General features: G+C 44.3%; 1 protein-coding gene across 1 annotated transcript; it reads right to left on the bottom strand.

Annotated features, from left to right (window-relative positions):
- Nucleotides 1–20,264: 20,264 nt before the first annotated feature.
- Nucleotides 20,265–24,269, bottom strand: TENT5A (terminal nucleotidyltransferase 5A). The gene is made up of 2 exons (XM_050894581.1): nt 23,772–24,269; nt 20,265–22,759 (listed from the first exon to the last, which is right to left on the bottom strand). The coding sequence occupies exons 1-2, from the start codon at nt 24,204–24,206 to the stop codon at nt 21,980–21,982; spliced, it is 1,215 nt and encodes a 404-aa protein (XP_050750538.1). The 5' UTR covers nt 24,207–24,269; the 3' UTR covers nt 20,265–21,979.
- Between the last annotated feature and the right edge of the window lie 212 nt (nt 24,270–24,481).

Genomic DNA, 24,481 nt, shown 5'->3' with positions numbered 1-24,481 from the left:
ACGCCCAAAGTATCCAACTTGCCAATGCTCTCAGCATCATGATTTTGCCTCAGCTGCAAGAAGGAGCCAGGGCTGCTCAGCACCACGGAACATCTGCTGCTTCCCAGTCTGTTTCTCCACATCACCTTTGTCTGCCAAAAGGGCCAAGCTGTTCTTTGTGGGCTGGGTGTGACACTCAAGTTGTGACTAAGAGCCTCAGTCTTGAGTCTGACGGGATCAGCTACCTCCAATTCATACAATTTCACCTCAAAAAATTGGAGGAGAAAACAAGTTGAGAAAGGGGTTTTTTTTTCCCCCAAGACACTGTGCAGTTTATTAAGTGCATGATGGGCTTTTTTCACATCTCACTGCAGCCAGTTCACAGGTCTTACACCAAGATAAGTCAGAAGCTAGCAGAGAAGGCATCAGAAGGAGAGTCACTAACCATGATGGTGCCAGAAATTTCAGGTTCATGTGTTGAATCATGGAACCCACTGGTATGAAGGCTTCTGGGGGGAAAAAAAAAAAGTGTTCCACTCATTTCCAGAGATGAGAACACAACGAAACACTGCTTAAACAAAACACTCTTCCCACCCCAATTCTTGTACCCAACAGACTTCCTAAGAGCTCACCTAAAGAAGCAGTTTCTGAAATGTCTCCAGAAGGCCATGTGCCATCTTTCTACTTCTTTTTCAGTTAGACTGTTCAACACATCCACCGTTCCCTGAGCTGGCTAGTGTGGGGATGTACATCCCTGATCTTCTAGGGACAAGTTAGATAGGACTGGCGTTATTTGGACTTCCAGGCTAACAGCCACAGCCATTAGTGAGGGCTTCGCTGCACAGAGCTGGACTGCTGACTTGGATCCATGGCAAGCCGCATATTGAAAGAGCAAATCACCTGCACTGTGTCTCCAGAAGTTTTGCATAAACAGAAAGAGTTTTCTTTCTTCACCTTCTTCCAATACATTGATGACTTTTCTGTGAGTGTGTAACCAGATCTGCGTGAAATGATTGGTAATAGGAGCCTGGAGTAATGGGGGGAAAAACAGCTTTTATCCTCTTGCATAAAATGTCAAAACATGGATCAGACTGGCTGAACATCTTTCAGCCAGAAATTCTTTCCATCCAATCACCGGATTTGCCAGCCATTCTAGGATGTCTTTTTCAAAAAATGAAGACGACTTACGAAATTGTCTAGCTTGAGTAAAGACAGATAGTGTTTCCAATAGGAGGGGTGAGTTTATTTTGCAGTTTTAGATTATCTGTTTTTAAAGTCTTATATTTAGGGATTGCTTTTCATTCCAAAACAGTCAAAGATGCTTTATGTCATAGCAAAAGGTCCCTAAAATTGTCTTCTTTGTTTGTTTAAATGAGACATTATCTTATTCTTAGCATTTAATATAATCCTTTTGGAGTCCATTAGATCTTGTCCAAGTTGCTGATCATGTAAAATTCCAAAATATTTAAACAGAGGCCAGCAACAGCACAAGGATTAATAAACAAAATATGACTGGCCAGCTTTATGGGCAAAGTGAAGTGCCCATTTGGGTATTTCTTTTTCTTACGTAGGCAAAAGGAGGGGGAAAAAAAGTTGATTATCCTTGCAGAGGGCAACTTGTGAAATTGTAACTTTCACGGTAAATAGCTCTTTAGCGATGACACGGAGAGGGAGGAAAACAAGTGATGTACAGTCTTCAAGATTTACCAAAACCTCTCTGTTCAGGATTTGTGTGTGTGTGTGTGTGTGTGTGTGTGTGCGTGAATCAGAATGAAAACTGATAGGTATGATTACTTACTAAATTTGATGTTGTGTATAGCAGCTACAGATGGTGGTGACAAAATTCTGTCAGATTTCTCTGCTCTGTATGCACATTCAGCAAAACCTCAGGAAAAAACAAAAGAGCATTTGGAGAGTCTGTGCTGTGCATGCTTAGAAAATTTGAAGCTTGAACAATTAGAGATGTGACCAATGAGAATAAAAGCTGCTGCATATATATACATGCTGCACATACATGCTGCACTGAATAAGCAAAAAATATTTGCCATCTGGAGGAGTCCCAGATGGAAAGTGTTTGTGTGCTGAAACAGCCATAAAATAGGAAATCTGACATTATTTTTCCTACCTTTGGCAGTGGAGTTTGTCAATGTGTCCTTTGTTGGAAATGCGTTTTAGTGTCAAGAAGACACCTAAGCTTCGAAGCCTTCAACTTCTTAAAGTTATTGCCTCTCAGATGAAGGCAGAGCACATCTGAGAGCATCTGCTCTGCTGAAGGCAACCAAATAGCGCAGCTTGAACCCAGAGGAAAACCGCACTCCTCCCAAGCAGTCACCAAACTCTCAGACTAGTTCCTCCGGTTAAACCAAGCCTGTCCTTCCACATCACTGCGCCCATCACCTTTTAATGCTTACCAGGATCACGTCAATGCTTAAAACCATCAGTCATCACCATGCAGTATGTCTTATTCAGCAGCACCTCTGCACCGGGCCTTTCACTGCTTAGCTTAGGAGGTGACACACGGTTTGACTCAGCCTGGGCTGCCACCGGTTTGGTGGAGGTGCGGTTCCCGTGGTGGCAGTGCACACGCTCCTGTTTCACCCTCGTGAGAGACTGGATCTCTGCATCAAGCAGCTTAGGAACTGAACTCCTTTTGGCCTGAGAGTCCTGCTTCTGGGGGCAATACCCCAATTCATGGTGGGCTGCACCAACCAACCTCTGAAACCTGTCAGACTTCAAAGCCATGGGGAGCCAAGGCTGGACCAGCCGAGCAGCCTGGCAAGTGGGAGGAAACATCACTTCTTTGTCAGCCTAGCCAGAGGCTTCAGGCAAGGACAGAAGGCAAGGCTGAGTTACTGGTGTGGGACAAGAGGAGCTGGAGAAGGAGCACAGGAGAGGCCAAATGTCAAGAATCTCATGCTTTTAGATTCACTGGAGAAGAAAGATGCCTAATACAAAATAAGGGTATTTATTTTTGCTAGGTTACTCTTTGTGGGTTTGTAACAAACTTTTTCTATAATAGGAATGTGAGTGTATATAGTGTCTATAGTATATAGTATATCGTATAGGCCATGATTTTCCCTTGTCCTCTGCTTCCCCAGATGCAGTTTTGAGCCTGAGGAAAAAAAGTCAACCCTGCAAATGCAGCAGTAGCTGCTTTTATTCAGTCTTTCCTAAGGAAACCAGGTGGCCACTTCAACCAGACTATTTTTTGTCAGAAGACAGATTTACGAAGGAAAGGTTTACCTCAAATGACCTTAGACTAAAGACGTAACCCACTCCGCTCTGTGCTCCAGCTTTGTAGCAGCAGATTTCTATGTGAGTAAACAAGCCAAGATCCAGGTGTTGACACCTATAGAGAATGATTTCAGAGCATTACAGGACACTGCTTTATGCGTAGACACTATCTAACCTGAGTACTTGAAATAAACTTATGTTTCTAAGATTTAGTATTAGCAACTTTTCCATAGGAAAGGTGATATTTCAACTGGCAATTTCCAATTGCAAATAAAATACTACAGCTGGAAAAATATACATACTGGAATTCACAAAATTCCCATGAAAACGAGAGAGGAAGTCTTCTCCTAGTTTGAAACTGTATGTGGAAAAGACATTAGATACTGTCATAATCTGAATTGAAGCCCGATATCTTTACCCTGTGATTAATGTGGAAAAACGGTGACTTAATGGGTAAAAATAATGTCTATACGAGCAGTCTTCAGCTTTTTATTTCAGCTTCTCAGAATGTGGAACTTTAGGTACTGCAGTGGAGCACATCACTGGAAAATTCAGCCTAGAAATGCTACTGTTTAAGAGACTATCCTAGGGAAACATAAAATCTGCTTGCTTTTTTTTTCCTTCCTTTCTTCATAGCCGGATTTTAAGGTCATTGAGATCACAAGGAAAAAGTGGTAACAGAATCTTTTGGGCATGGTTAAGATTCAGATATTTAGATAAACTCTAGATAAAGATCCAGATTTTGAGATGGCAAGCCAAATCCAAACCTTCTCACATCCATCCATGAGGCAGGTGACAGTCAGTATCTCACCCAATAAATCACCAGAAGAAAGTCCACAGATTCACATACCGCTTTGATTTTATTTCCCAACAATCTCAGAAGAAATGCCAGATGTTCTGATCTCACGTAAGGGAGTATGCGCTCTATACTGCGACGAACGTTGTGAGTAAGAGCTGGAGTCCAACCAGCAATCCTACTTAGTAACCAACAGTCAAAACCAAATTATCCAGTAGGTTTTTGGGTCACGTATTTGGATCCTGTGGATTCTGCCAACCCCTGGTTAGCAAGAGCAGTGAAATTAAATGCGTACTATTCTGGGGGCTAGAAGAAGACAAAACTATTGTGGCAACTAAACAGAAACAATTGTGCACCAAACACACTGAGATCTGAAATGCAGGGCTGCTTCTGGACTTTTTTTTTTTTTGTCTCAGTAGAAACTGTGGGCATCTTGGGAGAGGCTGAAATTACCAGGAGTCTGCACGTAATTGTGCCCTGGAATGCCAGATGCCCAGCACTGGAGGAAGGGAAGCAGAGGAAGCCGAGGGCGCTGCGCTGGTGCCACAACTAGTTTTAATTGCTCCAATTACAGAACAAGAAACAAGTCCAGGTCCCATTGAAGCCAACGGTAAATCATCGGGTTTGGCCCTACAGATCTACTTTTCTCACCATTAAGTTCTCCTCGCTTTTCAGAAAATGGAGATTGCTTTTAGCGATAGTCTAATGTCTCATCAGCGTGCTATTGTTACTTGTTATTTCCAGGCAATTCTACAACCATGTACGATTCAATTTACAGAATCAAATATTGGCCTCGGTGCAACTTTCAGTTTTGTGCTTATCATCTTTCAGATTTCTCACTGCTTATACTTACAGCTTTTAGTGATGCTGTTAGTTTTTCACGTTTTCCTTCATAACACCACCTGCTGCCATTATCAGTTTACCAGTAAGACCTCAGGATTATTTCATACTTGCCAGTATACTCAGCTGGCTAAAGGAAATTTTCAGCTCAGTTTTCACTGTGAAGAAAAGAATTTGCTGGATAGCACATGCAATTCCAGATGTAACAAAGTCTGGCGCTCGGACTCCCTGACACAAAGTACAGCAAAGCATTAATAGATTTTGCCGAGTAATCAGCTTGAAAAGGAATAGGGGATTTAAGTCATCCTTTATTGGTAGAAACACCAAACAAGTGGGCAACTCCTAAAGGCTTTTTGTGAGGGTTTTTGGTGTCTCATGACCTATTGAATTTTGCATTTGTATTGCCCTGAGCAAACTTCTGTGGTTCTCATTACAATTTATGTATAACCTGCACTGTTTGCAGCCAAGGCCTAAAGATGAGAACAAATCTCTGAGGAGTTAAAAGTGGTGAAAGGGTAATCTGACCTCAGAGGCCAACAGGAGGAGAGTGACTAGGAACAGGGCTGGTTCAGGTAAAATCTGAACTGCCACCCATTAACCAGGCCAAAGGAAAGGGGACACTGGAAGACAGTCTCCATCAAGCCTGTCAGAAAAAGGACAAGACTACAGATGCCACATGATCAGGACAGGCTCTCAAAATTAGATCCTTATCAATAAAAACCTGGCTATTCCTTCATCCTGTTTTCTACTCCCTCTACTAAAGCCTGTGTCATCTGCAAAAAGTGCCCAGATCTTGAAAAGAGCTTTTATGGGAGTGAGATGTCCTCCCAACAGAGTCCTGCTCTGTCAGGTCACGGGACTCTGCAGCCCTATTTTTTTTTTTAACAGGTAGTTGGTTATTAGTTCTTGGAGTCAAAGGCTGTGAGGGGAATGACAGATCAAATGTGTATTGCGCATATCAGAAGCGAACTAATTCTGCTCCAATAAATACCAGGTCTCAAACTCTGCTCAAGCATCTAAGGAGGAGGCAAGCAAAATCCATTGAGTGGCCGGGGCTCCTGGCATAGCTGGGGGTTAAAATGCAATGTGAAATGCACATCCCAGATGGGTCTCTGCAGCACCCCATAAACTGCACCCACTCCTCAGCACAGCAGCCTGAGTTTGTTGTTCACAGGCTCCTAATATTTTTCTTTCTTCACAGTCTTTTTCAGCAACAGAGACCCTGAAACACAGAATAACAGTGCAAAAGTAAAAAGAAAAAAAACCCACCTCAAATTCTGTTTGGGACAACTGTAGCCCCCAAAATAAATGGGAGAGGAACACTTAGCTGCCAGGCACACCAAAACCATCAGGAAACACTATGAGGGACATGGCAATAGAGCTGGAAGAGAAGAGTTTGTTACTGACCTGTGCCAGGCAGCGTGGGGAAGACGAGAAGAGGTTAAAAATTATTTCAAGGCAGAAAAACAACAAAAAGGAGAGCAAGGAGTGGGAGAGAAAGGAAGAGATGGGAATTTATTGCACTGGTTTTGGGGAGCTAATGGTCAGGACTAGACTTGGGATGTATCTAAGGAGCTACTGTTTTAAGAAAGGGTCCACAGTACGATATAAGGGAAGCCATGTAGGGGAGATGGCAAAGCAGTTTCAAAAGCAGGGTATGGTGCAGGAAGCAAATCCTCTGTATCCATCTCCAGTAACTGTACACATGAAGCAGGTCTGCAGGATTGAGCTCCAATATGCCAATTCTCACACCGACATAGTTCAAAAGAAAGAACAGAAACCCAGGCAAGGAATGAGCCACCTTGATGTTATCAGTCCAAGCCTCATCCCTGCAGCCTTCCCCAGACCTAGCCTCCCTTGCTCAATCCTCTGCTTCTGGATTTTACATCACCTCTTCCTCTTCTCTTGGGCAAGAACAAGCTCGAGGCGGTAGGTGCTGCAACACTGCACATGTGCACGGCCTCCCTCCTTCGCAGCCAGATGCTAATTGCTGCAGCCATGCCAAGCAGATAGCTACACACCGAGAGTCACATGATGACAGAGGCATCAGGAAACAAAAACACAGCAGTAACGTTTGATGTCACTTCTCCCATTATTTTTTTCCTGGTGCATTAAGCAAAATTCCTGTACCTTAAACCAGCCTCATTCAGTTTCAGTGTCAAGCCATCTCAAAGGCTCAGAAGCACTGAAATTTCATGGGGCAGACAGACCCGCTTAAAGAAGCCTTCACTCTGCAGATCCTTTCTCTCTGCATCTGCTGCGCAAAGTTTTTAAACAGAAAACTTTCCACTCTTCCCCTCCTGGCCAGGTCCTGATGAGATATACCGATCCCTTGCCTGTACCCATCCTCAGCACACATTGTATCCTTTTAGTTTGAGATATGAAATACTAATCATCTGTCAGCTTTGCAATATGATGGATCTCCTTCTGCCTGGTCCTGGCGAGGAGATGTGGGACATTTGCTCGCAGCTGCTGGACCAGCCAGGGAGGGCAGAGGACTCTAGCGGTGGAGAGGCTAACATGAACCAACTTTCTCCCACCCCACTTGAAGGGTTTGCTACGAGAAAATATGTTAGATATTTGTTTGCTCTGGCTGCGAATGCACAATAAGGAAGAGTTTAAGGACAACTGATCCTGCCTTTGGGCAAGGGGATGATGTAGAATACTCTTGCTGGCTCTTCCCACTCCATTTTCTCTGATAAGGAGATTATGCAGACTGACAGTTTTAGAGTTGCATGTTAATAGCACTGAGCACCTCCCCAGCGTTAGAAACAGCCTATTTAAAGGCCCTTTGCCGCTTCACCTTCTCCCCATCCCGCTGCGCTCCAGCAGATTCGGATATTCCCAACAACGGGCTGGGACCCCCGGGAGGACTTGAGCAATCCAGCAGCCATGCCAGGTACTTCACAGGGTTTGATGTGGTTTCTGCGCACTCCCCAAACCACCCGACTTGTCAGCAGGGAAAATGCTGGTCTGCAGCAGGTCCACAGCATCATGCGGGAGGGGGCCAAAACCTTTGGTACTTCCCTGGAAACGCTTCCACAGACACGATGGTTTCTTGCTAGGAAGCTAAAAATCTCCGTGTGGTCTTTGTGACAGCAGGGCTCCGACAGCAGACATCCTTTTGTGGATTATTGCCAAAAATCAGATGCCTGTAAAGCAAGCTGGGAAGTGTCCGCTGGGGAAAGAAATCCCCCTGCCTTTCATGAGAAGTTAATAAATGTCAGAGAAAAAAATCTGAAGACATAATAATGTCTGTGAGGATTAACTTTCTCTTGTGGTAGCAGTGCCAGATTATTTATTGGAGATACATTTTCCCTATTTGTGGTTTGGGTTTTTTTTTTTCCTTAAAAATAGATAATCAAGGGTTTATGAATGAAAGGCACACTGGGGAAAAAAATCAATTATTTGACACACAAAATTAAATTTCAGCATCAAAAAGCTTGGATTTAGCACAGAAGGAAAAAAGATATTTCATGCAGGTATCCTGCTGCAAAAAGGAAGGCCACTGGAGATTAATGAGGAAATAAATAGGATTAATATATGAGGAGTAAATAGGGAGGAAGTTTGGGCCATAAGAGATTAATAAGGAACATACGCCTGCTCTTGCTTTGCCCCGAGACATATGAGCCGAATTGTATTTTATGGCTTTCAAGGTGAATAGAAAGTGACAGAACAGCGAAGAAACTTCCCGAAGAGTTTTCACTCTTAGTCCTCCTGGGACTCTTTCCCTCAGAGATGGCAAAGGCTATATATGCTAACTCTGCAGACAATATGCTAACTCTGCAGTTTTTGGTGATGAGCAGAGGAAGTCCTTACATATGGCTTCATTGGCACATGCTTCCTTCCTTCCTTCGAGCGCGAAACAGCCAGTAAAGAGGACTTGGTTTTGCACAGAAGCCACTGAACTGCGACTGAATAGGCCTTAGCTAAGTTGCCTTTTAAATCACATAATTAAAAGCAGCAAAGAAAAACTTAAAAGGCATTATCCAGTCTTTATATGCACACAACCACATGCATGCACACATACACACACATACATGCTGCCAGAAAAATTTGCTGTTTCAAAACAAATGTACCACACAGCTTCAGATAAATATTTAGACTATAAGATGTCAAAAGATTTAATATAATTATTATTCTGGAAATCACATTTTTTTATTTCTACATTGACCTCATTTTTTAAAAAAGCTGAAGCACATTTAAAATAATTTGTTCTGTTTCAGAAGGACTAAAATGCCTCAAACGAAGCTAAGACAAAATGAATTGTGTAATTATCATTAAATCCCCTGTTTCAGTACCAATTTTTCCCCATCTCTGATCCCCTCTCTTCATTTTCAAGTGTGCTAACCTAAGCCGCTTCCTGTCCCCACCTGCCTTCTCAGGTTTTGTCCCCGAACCAAAAAATGCTTTCCTGACTGCGCTCTCAACTTACTCACCATCCCCACTCCTGACAGGGGCCAGCCATAACCAGGGGTGCCCCCCAAGAGTGTCCGAGACCCTCGCTCTGCAGCGTGGCAGCTCACCTCCGTTTCCTTTGGTCACTCTCTTTCCCTGCATACAAGGGGATGTTCTGGTTTATTTGAAGTCCCTAGCTGGGTGCCAAGGTGGGAGATGTGTTTGAATTGCTCTGGTCACGATATTCAAAATCAGGGCATCCTGAGAGCACCATGGTCAATGGGGGCAGTCGCTGCAGCGCAGCGTGGGCCAGGCATGAAGAAAGACTAGAGTTTCTGATATGTTCAGTATAAGAAAAGAGCCTAGGCGGGCCTCCCTGAAAACCCTGGCCACTTTAGGTCCCATCATAAGCAGTGTATGAAATCCATATCCCGTATGAAATCCCGTATTCGCACCAAGCAACATCTGGTTTCTTCCTACAGCTCCACCAAAATCCAGCTCTCCTTCATAAGCAGAAAGTTGGCATAATCTAGCTCTATTGTAAAAAAGATTTCATAAGTCACTTTTCCCCTGGTGCACGTCCAGCAAATTAGGTGTGCACCATGGCCACCACACAGGTCAAGGCCAACTGCATGGTGATCCTTTGCCTGGCCACACTCATTCCAGGCTCTCCTTGCCAGTGTCCTGCAAGGGCTGTAGACACTGAGAATGGATTCTGCCCATGAAGCTTTGGGGTGACCAGAAGTAAATAACAAAAAAGCAAGCTGTATTCTCTATTCTAAGCCTCCTTCGGACCGAAGGGGACAGGGCAGGAGGCTTCCCCCACCCCACGTGCTTTTTACACTCATCTGTCCAAAGAAGAAGTAGAAATTACGTCAAACCCATACTACATAGGAAGGAGTCTGAGCCATGAGGTATCACTTGTCTTCAGGGAAGTCAGCTTAGACCAGTATGAGAAGGACATTCTCTGTGGTAGACTGGCCAGACCTCTGATTAGCGAAGCAGTTGCTTCCCAAGAAATCAGTGTTGGTTTTTTTTATATTTGCCAATTTTTGCTTTTACTATGTCTAGGAAAAACTGGATCTAAAATTACTGGTGCGAAATAAATACATCTGAGCCCAACCTTTCCAAATAATGTTTCTGTCTATTGCACAACCAAAATGAGCAATATTGGAAATAATACTTTTAAAAAAAAGTTATCATTCTGGTCCTTCTTGGCATGTTATTTAAATTATACCTAACAAATGGATTCATTTAAAAATCCATATGCCTTTCAGAGAGTAAATAAAGTTCTTATTTGAATAAGTTCCTATAGTTGTTGCCAAGCTCTCAGGGAAAATGTCCGCTAACGTTTATCACATCAGAGACACGAGCCAAACTTTTGCCAATGCACTACATCATACTTTGGGGGGTGGGGGGGGTGGGGTGGAATTATATATTAAAGAAATAGCTCATATTAGCCAGCAATTGTACTGTGAAGAGCTGCATGGAGGAGACCACCACAGGCTATCATCCCTCCTGATGGGCAGCACGGCACAGTGCAATAGCCTGGCAGGGGGGCAGAACGGGGAGTTCCAGCCCTAATTCTGAATTTCTTGCCTTTTGCGGGTTTAAGCCATACGTGGACTCACCGAGTTTCTGATGAGTGTTTTACAGCTGAACTATAAACCCTGAAAACAGGGAATGATGATGGAAACACAGACTACCGCATAACCACAGTACATGGCTGTCGCGGGCGCTGCCATAGTCACAGGCTTACAGCGAGGTTTCAAATTATTCTATTGAATTACAGAAAGGGCTGTTATTAGGCTCCCCTCCCCTCGACCTCATTATATACAGTGGCTTGCCATCATTAAACCCTCTTTCTAACAACTTTTGTCTATAAACTGCTTAGCATATCAAGATTTTTCTGAACACTGCAATTTGATATATTCAGGAGGTAATACACATGCAGTAAGACTGTGTGTCCCAGGATAATGATTTCCTGCTGTCATTTTAGGGCTGGGACATGGTGGATTTATGACAGTGAGTATTTTGGGGAGGTGGATTCACTGGCCCTGCAGGGTAGAGTTAATCTTTGCTTGTTAAGAAAATTCTTGAGCCTGATGCATTTGTCTGGTAGCCAGCCTAATTTAAAAAAAAGAAGTGTGGTATCACCTTCATAGAAGTAAAAAGCAATAAACCCAGTCAGGACACCCACTCATTTTGGGGAAGCTCAGTTTCAAGAGATGCAAAGTATGGGCTCAGCTTCTTCAGCATGTTTGCAACTTGTAGCTCTGCAGTCATGTAATGTTGCTGCACGTTACTCCACAGTTGTTTCATTTCACCTCCTGTAGTGATTGCAATTCAAGATGGAGGGGAGAGAAACGCACCTGTTTCTGCATTGACTATAGAGAAAGAGGACTGATTTCAGTTCTCAGTGACAAAAATGTATCCCATCAAGCACACAGCTTTTTAAGAGAGCAAGTGAGTTCAGTTATTCATGAAGGCAAGCTGAGATTTTGACATGACAGTCTTAGCAAGTGAACAAATTTACAGAATTCAATAGTATTTCATGAAAATTGCCTCTTTGGGAACACTTTTTGCAGTGCATATCCCATTTCTTAGAAAAGCAGGAGCTTGCCTTAAGCAAATGAGTTGACTTACTGTGAGACAGCTGAAGGAAAAGAATAAGCTCATTGAAATCCCCACACGGAGAAGCTCTAAGGGAAGGGACTCGCACAGGGGTGTTTGCACAGTGCCTGGTACAATGGGTCCTAACCTGGTCATGCCCTTTGGTTGCTATTGCAGAGCAAACACTCGACAACAAAGAACTAGCAAGTAATGCTAGGGTCAGGCTCAGCTACCGAATCTGCATTGTGTGTTCCCTGCATGCCTCCTCGAGCACTGAGGTAGCTGCTACTGCTGCATCCAAAGGCTGGCTAAAGCCAAAAGAAAAATCTCCTGTTGGCCCCACTGGCTTTTGCTCAGGCGTCTGGTGCATCGGCCAGAATTTCATCAGATGCTTCCCATCATTCATGGATGTTCCCACTGCTGTGGGAGGGCATTTCTGGGACAACGGAAGATCGTCATCCCATAGGAAAGACTCCCACGCAAATGTCTTCAGAATCCAAAGAGCGAGCTCTTGGCAGTGGAGAATATCTGCTAGGCACCTTTGTGCTGCTTATAGAGAATAACCTCTGAGCAGTCAAAGAGCACAGTTTAAAGAGTACTTCCTTGTGCATTGGTCAGTAATGTGCACCCGTGACAACTAAAATGCAAGTAATGCACCAGGTGATCTGCAGCAAATAAGACAGCTGCCCACAAAACTCCAGAAAACAAATGTATCATGTTCAATGTTGAGCCAATACTGTGTGTGCATTTCACAGAAAGATTGCCAGTAGTTCCTCACCAGCACCTGAAGCCTTTTTTTCTCTCTTCTTAGTAGATTACCTTTGGGATGGCCACCAGTCCAGCCCTGCAGAGGCTCTGCTGCCTAATGGGTTGTCTTCATACAAGCGACAGCAACAGCCTGATCCAAGGCAGATGTTACATTCCTCATTTGCGTGTAAAATACAGATATTCTTCCTGGGGTCAGAGAATGGCAGGTGACAAGCAGCATCTATAAGACCCTGGAGACAAACCTGGGGCTGTCTAGGTTTGGGTGAAATGTGGTTAGTTTCAAGTTCTTGGGACTTCTGTGATTTTTGAATAACTTTATGAAATGTGGCATATGTAAAGACCCATGGTGGCTGCAAGAAAGCAGATGCTGCTCCCCAAGCACCTAGCACACAGCACGAATGCCTCTGCGTGGCCCCACAGGGGTCCATGACTTCAGCAAAAACAGGCAAGAATGAGTTTGGCAGACTAGAAAATCCCGCCTTAAATATTTGACATTATTGGTGACAGAGGGTTGGGAAGAAATTAAAAGCACGTCAGAAAGCTCAATGTAAAAAAAAAATGTGCGATTCAATTTCACAGTTCCATAAAAAATGCAAAAGAGCAGTTCACAGCTGGCGAGAAGGAAGGCCCAAGCTCTTGGTTTCACTTCCGCCACTGGCTGACATTTATAGGGTTACTTATAAACAGCACTTACATAAATCAGTCAAGTCACAGGGCACACCACTATCGCAAAGCAGACTACTATCATGTATTTGTTGTTTCCTAAATGACAAAGCCTGAGGTGAGGAACAAGAGATGTATATGCTTCTCCAGTGGGTAATTTCACCCAAAGCCAAGTGTCTGGTTTGCAAAGAGTATGAACAGCCTGCGACAACCCAAATAAAAGCCTTCAAGCTGAGGAAGAGCGTCTCTACTAGTTTGGATGCTGACATTTTTAATAAGTACCTTGCAGTGCATTTTTTCCCTGATTTAATCATAATTGTTATTCTGCTAAATTTTTAACTCATTTAACTCTTATTCTGCACTTCTTGAGATGTCCAAGTAACCGTTTGTACAAGCCTGTATGCATAATTCCCCCTGTCATGAAGAACTGCTACTGGAGAACTTGGATTGAAATATTTCTGAAGAGCATTTCGCAGGACAGCCAGGACCCCTGTTTACACAGAGACGTTCCACACCTCTTGCTGAACCTCACCTAACGACCCATCTAGCACAGACCTTACGTCAGTGGCTCTCAAACACCAGGGACCAGCAGGATTATTGACAGCCTGAAGAGCACGTGATGCTGGTCCCTCCACTTCTGCTGCAAGAACCAGGATGAGAAGGCAGCAGAGAAGCAAGCACAGAACAGCAATGCAGAAGTGAGAGCGAGAGAAATTACTCAAGAACAAAAGATTTAAAAAAAAAAAAAGACTACGGCTTTATTTTTTCCTCAAAGCATGAGTTAAATTAAGAACAGTTGCAATTACAGAAAGATTTCCTCGCAATTACTTTTCCACATCAGAATGTGCTGCAGGAACTCCATGGATGTCGTGGATTGAGGAAATGACCCAAGCAAGGGAGTCACAGTTAAAATGAAGGCCATGCAGCCACTGCGGACACAAGAGTGCTCTCCAAGCACGCCTTCTCTAAGGAACACATTTCCTGAGAGAAAATCATCGCAGAGCTGTGTACATCTCCCTCAGGAACGCCTGCTTTCCTACTCCAGGCACCTCTCATCACCTTTGTTTAAATGGCAGAGAGGTAACCAGATATGCAGGCTGACAAGGATGAGCTAGATGTCTCCAAAACATATTCATTGTCTACTGTCTTTAGCTGTGATTTTAGAAGTGATTCTGTTCTACACCCTCCAAGAGAGGAGCTGAAGAGAAGAAAGCCTGTGTAGGTTAGATAGATACAGAGACTTTCACTTTTTAAAAGTGCTGGCTGTTCTGGATTTCTCCATTTTCAGGAAGACAAACTTAATTATCAGGAGAGTTGCTGTTCCGGTTTTGGCTGGGATAATTAATTCTCTTCTTAGTAGCTGGTACAGCGTTGTGTTTTGGATTTAGTGTGAGAATGATGTTGATAACACGCTGATGGTTTAGTTGTTGCTAAGTAGCGCTTATCTTAAGCCAAGGATTTTTCAGTTTCCCATGCTCTGCCAGCAAGCAGGTGTGCAAGAAGCTGGGAGGGAGCATAGCCAGGGCAGCTGACCTGAACTAGCCAAAGGGGTATTCCATACCATGGAATGTCATGCCCAGTATATAAACAGGGGGGAGTTGGCCAGGAGGGGTGGATTGCGGCTCTGACATCGTTCATTGGGTGGTGAGCAATTGCGTTGTGCATCACCGGGGGGTTTTTTCCCTCCTTTTTTTCCCCTCTTCTTTTTTTTGTTATATTCCTTTTCATTATTATTATTATTATTATATTTCATCATTATTATTGTTAGTATTATATTTTACTTTAGTTATTAAACCATTCTTATCTCAACCCACAAGTTTTACCTTCTTTCCTGATTCTCCTCCCCATCCCACTGGGAGCGGGGGGGGGGGGGGGTGGGGAGTGAGGGAGCGGCTGTGTGGTGCTTAGTTGCTGGCTGGGGTTAAACCATGACATTTTCTCACCCAGAAGAGTTGTTCACACCCAAATCCAACAGAAGGCAAAGTCTGTTTAAGCATACTATCCTCTCGAAAAGCAGGAATTTATGCCCTCCAAGCCATTACGGGAATCTAAGGGATGTTTCTACCGTGGAGAATATCCATGTTTTGCACACACTATTTAGGTGTGTATTTAGGACATAGTTTTTCGCCCAAACAATGCAAAAGGAAAATTTTCTGGTGTGTACTGGCATTGCACGTCCTGATGAAATAGCAGCCACATGAAATGGTGGAAATGTGCATCCACAAAACAATCATTCTGAACAGCCTAAGGCTATGTAAGTGTGTAGGAGATGAGTCTGTTCATCATGTTTATCAGGCCTTTGAAGGCTTACTATTTCTTCTCTAAAGTGCAGATTTTGATTTTGTGCTCTTGCTTCTTACATGCGGACTAGAGCCCTGCATGCAGGGCTGCTTCTGACTCACTTCTATAGATATTTAGGGGATTGCTGCAAAACTACACCAGCTCCAACGCAACAGTGCATAGCTGTAGACTGTGCTTTACCTAAGTGCATATGGCCATGTGCACTGAATTTTACTAAAAACATACAAATAAAAGGGAGGAGGATGCTTGGTGGCAGTTGCAGGAAGGCATGACCAGATCCACACAAACACTTGGGAACAAGTGCACACGACTGGGCTACAAAAATCTCTGCAGAGGTTTCATGGGGGTTTCCCAAGAGCAGGTTTATAAAACTGAACTCCGCATTATTAATTTATTGCCTTCCAGGGACTGCAGAACATTTACTAGAGGATGTAGGGCTGATTTAGCCTACACTCAGCTTCATTCCTGAGCAAAAGGGATTCCTGGGGATTTTATTTTTTTTTAACGCAATAAAATAAAAATGTGGTGCTGTAGCCAAGAGAAACTGCAGACTGTTCCTTACCTTTACAAGTGACAGCTTCCCTGATCAGACCCATTTTAGCGGGGCGAACACAACCTAAAGACTTGAGCCATTTCTCCTCTCTCCTCTGTCAGCATGTCCTCCAGCTTTCCACAGTGTTGTCGCTCAGGTGATTCCCATTCTTACACCTTGCTTTTGCCCTCCCTCTTCCTCAGTCCTGAATGCTCCTCCCTCTTTAAAAACACAACCTACTGAAGTGCAGCGTTCAGCTGGCTGCATCCCCATCATACTCCTCCTCAGTTTGGGAAGGACGACTCACAACACTCCAGATATCAACTGGCGTTCATCTCTCAGAAAAATCCCCCAAAATTTAAGCAGAGAAACTGGAATTAACTCACTCCAAAGCATAAGAGCATCCATCCGGGCTTGGATTTTGAGAGACAAGCAAAGGCACTTGGATTTAGATAGTTTCTAATCCCCCGATTTCCATCTGTGTCTTTGGGCGTTGCAGCCGCCTTTGTCAGACTGCCTAAACTATTTTATAATTGAGCAAGTTAACAGGAGGAAACATTAGGCCACGTCCCCCTCCCTTTCCTGGCAGTAACATGGGAGGAAAGGTGATGCCGCATGGACAGGGATGCTGAGTGCATCCTCCTCTCCAGGCCAGGCTGGCCGACCATCCCATCCCGTGCCCGGCGGGTTTCAAAAGAGGCACTGTGCAGAAGGCGCCCGGCGTTCGGCAAGGGGGCTGCTCCTGCCCCTGGAAAAACGAGCAGTCCCAGCAGCTTGTTTGTTTGTTTGTTTTTACAGGGGAATACAGGTTCACTCATCATTACAATAAGCACATTCACGCTCACGCTAAGCCGGTGTGAGCTTTCCATGCCCAGCGCCGTGTATGAATGAGCCTAGTAAGAGCTGCAGAGTCTCAGTCAATGTTTTTCAAATTTGGGTCAGTCTGAGGCACCCTGGTTGAAAAAGTATTGCCAAAAGCATTGTAAATTAATATTTTATATTCCCTTGAAGTGCCTTTTGAGGAAATTAGCCTTCATTACAGAGGCATCTACCCTGTAAACACAGCAAACAGAAAATACCTCGGCTGACAAGGACAGCATTGTAGGGTAGGGAAGGAGAGTAAACGTCGAATCTGCAGGAAGAACTGGACTGATTCAGGAGCTGAATCAAACGGGCATGTGCATCCCCGCTCCCCAGCAGCTCCCCAAGCTGCAGTACCTGCAGTACCCGTCCACTACAGACAGCCCTGCCTTTATACTCAGGGAGCAGCACCACACTGCCCCCCAGACCTATCGAAACGGTAAGGTGGAGGCATCGGCCCCTATCAAATACATCTCAAGGGCATCAGGACCCTCACATTACTGCCAGCACGGTGGCTCACGATACACAAATCATGGGCATCATGAAAAGATCCCGGACCCGGTCCTGGGATCTAAACTGGGAAGGCAGCAAGAGCGCAGGGCTGCTGCGGCACTGTTTCGGTTTTCAGATTTCGGACCATTTGCACGGCCCGAGCAGCGCGAGAGCGAGTATTTTTGGCACTGGCTGGGGAGGTTCCTCTGCAGCTGAGTGCAGCCAGTCAAACTTGGCTGGCACGAGGCAGGGCTTTTCGAAATGTCTTGTGCTCCAATCGGAAAGTGGCCGAATGCTGCTCTTCTCAGAAAAGTGCTGCCCTTGTCCTTTTTTAATGAAAGCGAACTTGGTATTCAGTAGGAGCAGGCCAGAGCTATTTCAGACACGGAAGACAGCAGACACAAATCAATAGAAAAAAATAACTTCTTTTTATTTACAAAAAAAATCCAAATATTGGATGCTGTAAACAAAATTCACAATCTGTTCCCTCTAGATTCTGTTTTCCATCAGCTCTTTTTCTGTGTGTGACAAAGCCTATAGTCAAAATGTTCCAAAAGAGCAATCCAAGGAGCAGTTTGCTGCAACAGGATGCCTTGCAGAAGGCAACAGTTGTAAGGAAATCTGAGGGAAAGCAAATCTGCACAGACTCCTACAGACTGCAGGAGCCTGCAGTGCTTTAGCCAAGCTGTCTTGAAATTTGCAGGCTTTTTTTTTTTTTTTTACTATTTATTTTGTTAGCAAACCATTATTACAACAGCAAAACAGTACACTGATTTTCTTTCTTGCAAGGGAAACTCTCTGCATAAAGAAAACCATACAAAAGAATATATTCAAATAGGAGCTGAATATGCAATTACAGTTTTTCCTTTTCTGTGCAGTTTTATCTAACACACTTCATTTTCTCAATAAAAAAAAAAAGCTTTTTTTTGAACTGGTAGGAGCTTCTGACATGATGCAAACCAAACATTTAATAAGAGGTGTTTAGAAGATTTGTGTGAAGGCTTTTGTGCAAAATAAAAAATATTTTAAGTGCAATAAGAGAAACTAGAAAACTAGATCTTTTTGGTCTTCTAATTGCCCTTCTATTTTTAGAAGAAATGTTCTTGCATTTGGGAGGACAGCTACATCTAAGGAAAAAAAAATCCCATTTCAAAGCTCTTGGTTGTTTCATGATCGCTACATTTAACCAAGTTTATCGCCCTGTTGGTTAGCAGTGAATTCAGCTGCGGCACAAACAGTTTTACTGTAATCAGGTCAATGTTTTTAATCAGTTCAGCTCTTTAAAAGGGGCACTGTCTCTTGTAGTACAAGTTCTAACCTTACATCTGATTGGATGGGAAAAATGAAGTCTACAAAGCAAGAACATGGTCGTTAACTTTAAAAGTACCAGTGTGCTAAAGAGGAGGGGAAAAACCAGTTAAAAAAAAGTCAGACTTTATGGAGGGAAAGGTGTGCAAACCGCAAAAATAAACCGGCTTTGAAAAGGGGTTCTTATTTTACTCTTGGCCTGAACTCATGCCTTCTTCCCACCTCTAACACCAGGCACCTTTTAAGCTACCAGTCACAAATAAAACAAAGCTCCACCAGTTCCACCACTTGATCATTAACATATGCAAAACAGATCCGGAATACCTATATAATATATATAAAAACATATTATATATGTATCAAAATGCAAATGCTGAAAGGTGCAGTTTAGCTCAGAGCCCTGCTGCATGCACTATAAGGTAACTAGCTGCTGTCAATCATAAAAAAAACCAACACAATAAAATTTGAGCTGAGAGGAAGTAAGTCAAAACTTTCTTTTAAGCAATGGAAAAAAAGGGTCCTTCAAAGGAAAAATACATCGTGTCATGTACTATCAGTGTTCTGTGGTTGTGGCACAGCTATAGATTCTCAAACCCTTTTAAAGAGCGGATGACTCATTTATTTGCTGCAAATAGTTGTGGCGAGAGAAGACATACCACATTACCAGCTGATCCTATTTCCCCAGCCCTCCCCGTAGCTTCCGCTAGCAAACCCTTCCAGGAGCTGGAAGCAAGGGGAAATAGCGGGCCAGGAGCACCCAGCCCGGACCCTCCGGGGAGCTGGAGGGGGACCTCGTGGGGACCGGGGATGAGAAGCCCGGCGGGAGGCTGCAGCCAGCGCCGGAGGAAGGGAAGGTGGGGACGAGGGCTGCGAGTCAGCGCCGGGAATGGCAACGAACCAGCTTTTACGTTTCCTGAAGGACTCACAGGGAAGGTGCTTCAGTAAACAAATCAGGTTCCTATTAAATTGCTTCCAGAGTGAAAAGTACAAAGCGCGACAAAAATAGATGTACCTTACTCGCTCCGTAGGGAAAACACACTGCCAGGACACGAGTCCTCTCCCTCTCCCCTGCCTCCTCCAACGCCTGACCCTGCCTGCAACCAGGCAGTGCACAGTGAGTTTTCGTTCAAAAGCCTCAATTCCCTTTTCTTTTTTTTTTTTCCTCAGTAAGAAAAAGCAAAATATTAGAGTCAAGTGTCACTTAGTCATTAGGTTTTCAAAGCCCAACAAAGAATTTAACACCTTCAGAGATGGCACTGAAGTGAAAACAACAGCGGAGGTTGGTTTTTTCCCCCTGCTGGTCTTTTGGGAGAGGAAATGAAAGTGAATAGTTATTGTTCCAATGTAAAGTGATTCCATTTAAATAAAGTACAGTACTGAAATTGTAAATGCAGTGTGACAACCAGATCAAAGATGTTTAATATTTGCATAAAAATATATATATATAATATATATATATAAAATATAATTTTAAGCAGTCGTGCAACACTCTTAAAAAGGGTTCATTTCACATTTGCTAAATTCTAGTGGTCCTGGAATGCATAATGCATTCTATTAAAAATACTCCTTTAAATATTAACAATTAGTGTTCAAATCACCAACTAATACAATATTCTTTAGCTGTCAGGGGGTTTAAATAAACCTATCTTTGATCCACGTTCCACTGAATTACACATCATGGAGGTATGCAGTCACAACATTAGTGGGTTAAATGTCAAAATGGCATTACAGTACAAAATAGTTAAAAAAAAATCAGCTAGTCATATGTTTCTCCATCTGTGGAATTATTATGGCTCACAAGCAACCCACTGAATTACTGTAATCCTTGTTCTTGCAACCAAAGACATTATCTGAATCCCACCTTAATCCTGACTGGTTCATTTACTCCAAATTTCTCAGGTGTGGGTTAAAAATTCACTGCAAGGTGCCCACTGTCCTATGACATCCTGTTGCAAACTGGAAAACACATAGTACTTTATTTAAACATTCCTTAATTGCTACATTTTCCTAGACCAAATTAATATATATTGTGTGTGTATATATATAGATATACACCTATAACATGTACATATATACACACACAAACATATATACACACATACACACACGTACCTAGGATAATAGCACACTGACATAACATTAACTCTATACAGGTATTTGCCGAGAAAAAAAATAGGGCATTTCCTCCACCACTTATTCACAAGCTTATGGGTTTTTTTTGTTTTTAATCCTTGTGTCCCTGATAAAACAAAATGCATGGTTAAACCACAAAACTATATTTTTTCCTCACTTCAAATTTTATGAAGGCATCAGGCACTTTTGATTACTGTTGGTGTGTACAAATATAGCAACATCTTTCTTTTCTTTTATATATATATATATATATACTCTACTGTATCTTCTTTGCTCGGATAACTTATTTGTGAAATCTTTGGTCCTTGAGTATATTCTGTTTGCCACAGCTGGTTTTCCTGCATTCTCACATTTTTAAAATGTGAGGCACGCACACAGCTGGAAATAATGGACTTTGTCATCGTACGTGTTTCTGGTTTTATAACTGTACCAATCCACTACTGTTCATTTGGAGCAAGCTGTTTCTGGTAAAGCGTTCTAGTCAAGCAAGCTATACATTCTACACGGTCAATCCATAGACGGCACTTGCTGCAAGCCCCAAATGCAGTAATTCCAATATACACTTTTATTCAGCTTATCTCTGCTTTATGCCTCTAACTTTTAATTCCTGAATATATATAGAATTGTTTTTTGTGATTTTTTTTTCCTTTTTGTTGTTTTTTTGTTTTGTTTTGTTTCTTTCAGTCTCCCTTTTGCAGATTCCATTCTAGAGTAAGAATAAAAATAAAAGAAAATAAGGCTTTCCCACCTTCTCTATGCCAAAGCTATGGGAGCAGATATTGCCAACCCATATTGTCATCAAGCATTCCTCCCTCGCTTATTTCAGGGGAAGCTGGTTGCTTTTAATGACAGGCCTCTTGTGCTCTGGGGTAGGATCCAATTATTTTGGGGTTCTTTCTCGATCATGCTCCTGTTATTTATTAGAAGAACCACAAGCTTTTCCCAAGCTTGAAAACTAGAGCAGATCATCATTGCACAAAACACCCCATTTCAAAGGGACGCATCGCCCCTTCCTACGTCTTAGAAAACGTTCTCCTCACCGGGTCTACTAATTTCGGTCCTTAATTACAGGGCAGCCAAGTAGAGTACGTGTGCTGCTGGCAAGGGAACACCGTCTGAACCTGGGCAATATAGTAATTGCTGAAGTTGGCATCTGCTACGTATGGGGCTGGCTGGTAATAGCAGGTGACATTGGCCACATTGGGGATGATATTTTGCTCGGCTAGGACCCGGATGGCCAGCATGGTGATCAGATTCAGAGTCTGTCTCCTCTCATGTCCCATCAGGCACACTGTGCTCTCATTCACCACACCGTGAAGGGTCATGAGATAGTCATACTTGCGGTCCTCTAATCCCACAAAGTGGTTCTGCAAGTAGGACTCCAGCTTTCTCTGCTGTTCTCCAATGTCTGAGAAGTCAATGAAAAACCTCGAACACATGTATCTCTGCAGGGATTTAATCTCGGATTCGGAGGCAGCCCTAAAGCCCCTTACCAAAAGGTTGCAGTACTTCAGAAGACCACCTCCTCTGATTTCTTCTGGGTTTCTGGTGGCGATTATCTTGTTGCAGAGGTGATCAAAGGCTTCCTGGAAATCCCCATAGACGCTCTCACCAATGATAGTCGGGTGAAAAGTTTCAGTCATCGGATTCTCTGAGCACTCATAAAAAAGCAGCAGGGAGTCCAGCTTGATTTGAAAGGAATCGACACTGAATTCAAACTGCCGCCTCAGAGAGTCCACAAATTTCAGCTCCACATTTTTGCCACTGTTGTTGGACAGGGAGATGAGACTCCATCGGTCTGAATCATTGCATACTTTTACCATTTTCTGCACATAAGCCTCCTATAATTGGAAAGACAAAATGAGCAAATGAAGACACAGACACAAGAAATTTCCCCTTCGCTGCATTTGTCTGCACCCCCACCCCCCCACCCCGACCCCGTCCTTGCGTTTCACAAAAGATTTCACGGAGCCTGCAGATACAAACCACAGAAGAAATGCTTAATGTGAGAGCTTGGAGTGCTGTCATTGCAAGGGATGATAGTGGAGGGTGTTCTGCTGGGGCTGTGTCGTGCAAGGGAAGCATATGGCAACACTGCTTCTTTCAGTCACTCCTAAATACATCTACACATGAAGCCCATGGCACACATGCCAAATATCCATGCACCCACACACAAAAGGTCACTGCTACAATCAGATAAGAAACCTTTATTGCTTTCCAATTCTCTCTCCCCTCCCCACAAAAAAACTTTGCAAGTATTCACTCCCCTCAATCCTGCTCTTTCAGTGCAGGTTCCACAGATCTGCCCCATATTCCAAAAAATCCCTCTAAAAAATCTTAAAGGCATTTGGCATTCAGCCTAATTAACTCGCGCGAACTGTCTCTGAGAGGAGGGAATACGCCTCTCCGCTGGGGCATTTAGCACACAAGAAAGCGTGCCTTGCAGACGGCGTTTCCTGCTTGCAGATATTAAAGCCACCTAAGCTCCCTCCAGCCACCCCAGGAACCGGGTCCGGCAAACCAAGCTGCCGCCGAGCCGAGCTGGGACATTTGCAGCGCCTTGCACACACACGCCCCAGGTAAGTCAACGCTCCCAGCAAATCAAAAGAGAGAGAGGGAGGAAAGACTAATTAATCCTGAGAAGCCCCGGCCAGGACACTTTACTGCAAACTCCTCCTCGGTTTTAAGTGTGGGGTGAAAAAATCACTCACGATCCCTGTGGGTGTCGGGCTGTGGGGGGGAGCTGCGTCCCTCAGCGCACCCCTCCATCCCCGGAGGGGAAGGTGCCCCGTTCCCCGCAGGCAGGCGCTTACACCTGCCCGCTCTGGGCGCCTGGGCACAGGGCAGGTTTACCTTGAGGGTGAGCGGCGTGATCTTCTCCTTGTTCACCCCCTCGGGTAAGAAATCCAAGAGGCAGTCCAAGACCACGTCCTTCACAGTCTGAAACTCGGCTTCCCCTTTGAGGTCGGCGCAGAAGATGAGGTCCAAGTCCTTGTAGCCCAGGCCGCTGTCCTGGTGGAGGACGTGGCTGGCGGCCGAGCCGTTGAGCCGCACGTCCCGCAGGCCGATGCCCTTCTCCTCCAGCCGGCTACGCACCACCTTGACGATCTGGCGGGGCTGCATGGCCAGCGTGGGGAAGTTGCCGCGGCCGTGGATGGGGATGGTCTCGCTGAGGATGCGGTCCAGCCTCTGCACTTGCTCCCAGCTCAGCACGTTGCAGTGCGCGCTCTCGCAGCCGCCTGCGTAACTCCCGCCGGGGCTGCCGCCGGCCTTCTCATCGTCTGCCATGGTGCGCGGCCGCCGCCTCCCCGGGCTGGATGGCACCGCTCCGGCTCCTCACTGCCCCCCCGGGGCCCCTCTCCCTCCGCGCCTAGCAAAAGAGGAGGAAAAGCGAGCGGTCAGCAGCGGCGCGCACCCGGCGCCGGAGCTCCGCTCCGCTCCCCCCCCGCAGCCGCCCCGCACCGCCGGACGGCGCCCACCGCCCCTTCCAGCGGGAAAGAGGGGGGGACACACCTATTGATTAAATTAAAAAAAAAAAAAACAAAACCAACAAAAAAGGGCGG

The sequence above is a fragment of the Gymnogyps californianus genome, chromosome 3 (assembly GCF_018139145.2).
Source record: "Gymnogyps californianus isolate 813 chromosome 3, ASM1813914v2, whole genome shotgun sequence".
Classification (NCBI taxonomy): domain Eukaryota; kingdom Metazoa; phylum Chordata; class Aves; order Accipitriformes; family Cathartidae; genus Gymnogyps; species Gymnogyps californianus.
The sequence above is the reverse complement of the archived record's forward strand: the minus strand, read 5'-3'. Positions and strand labels throughout refer to the sequence as shown.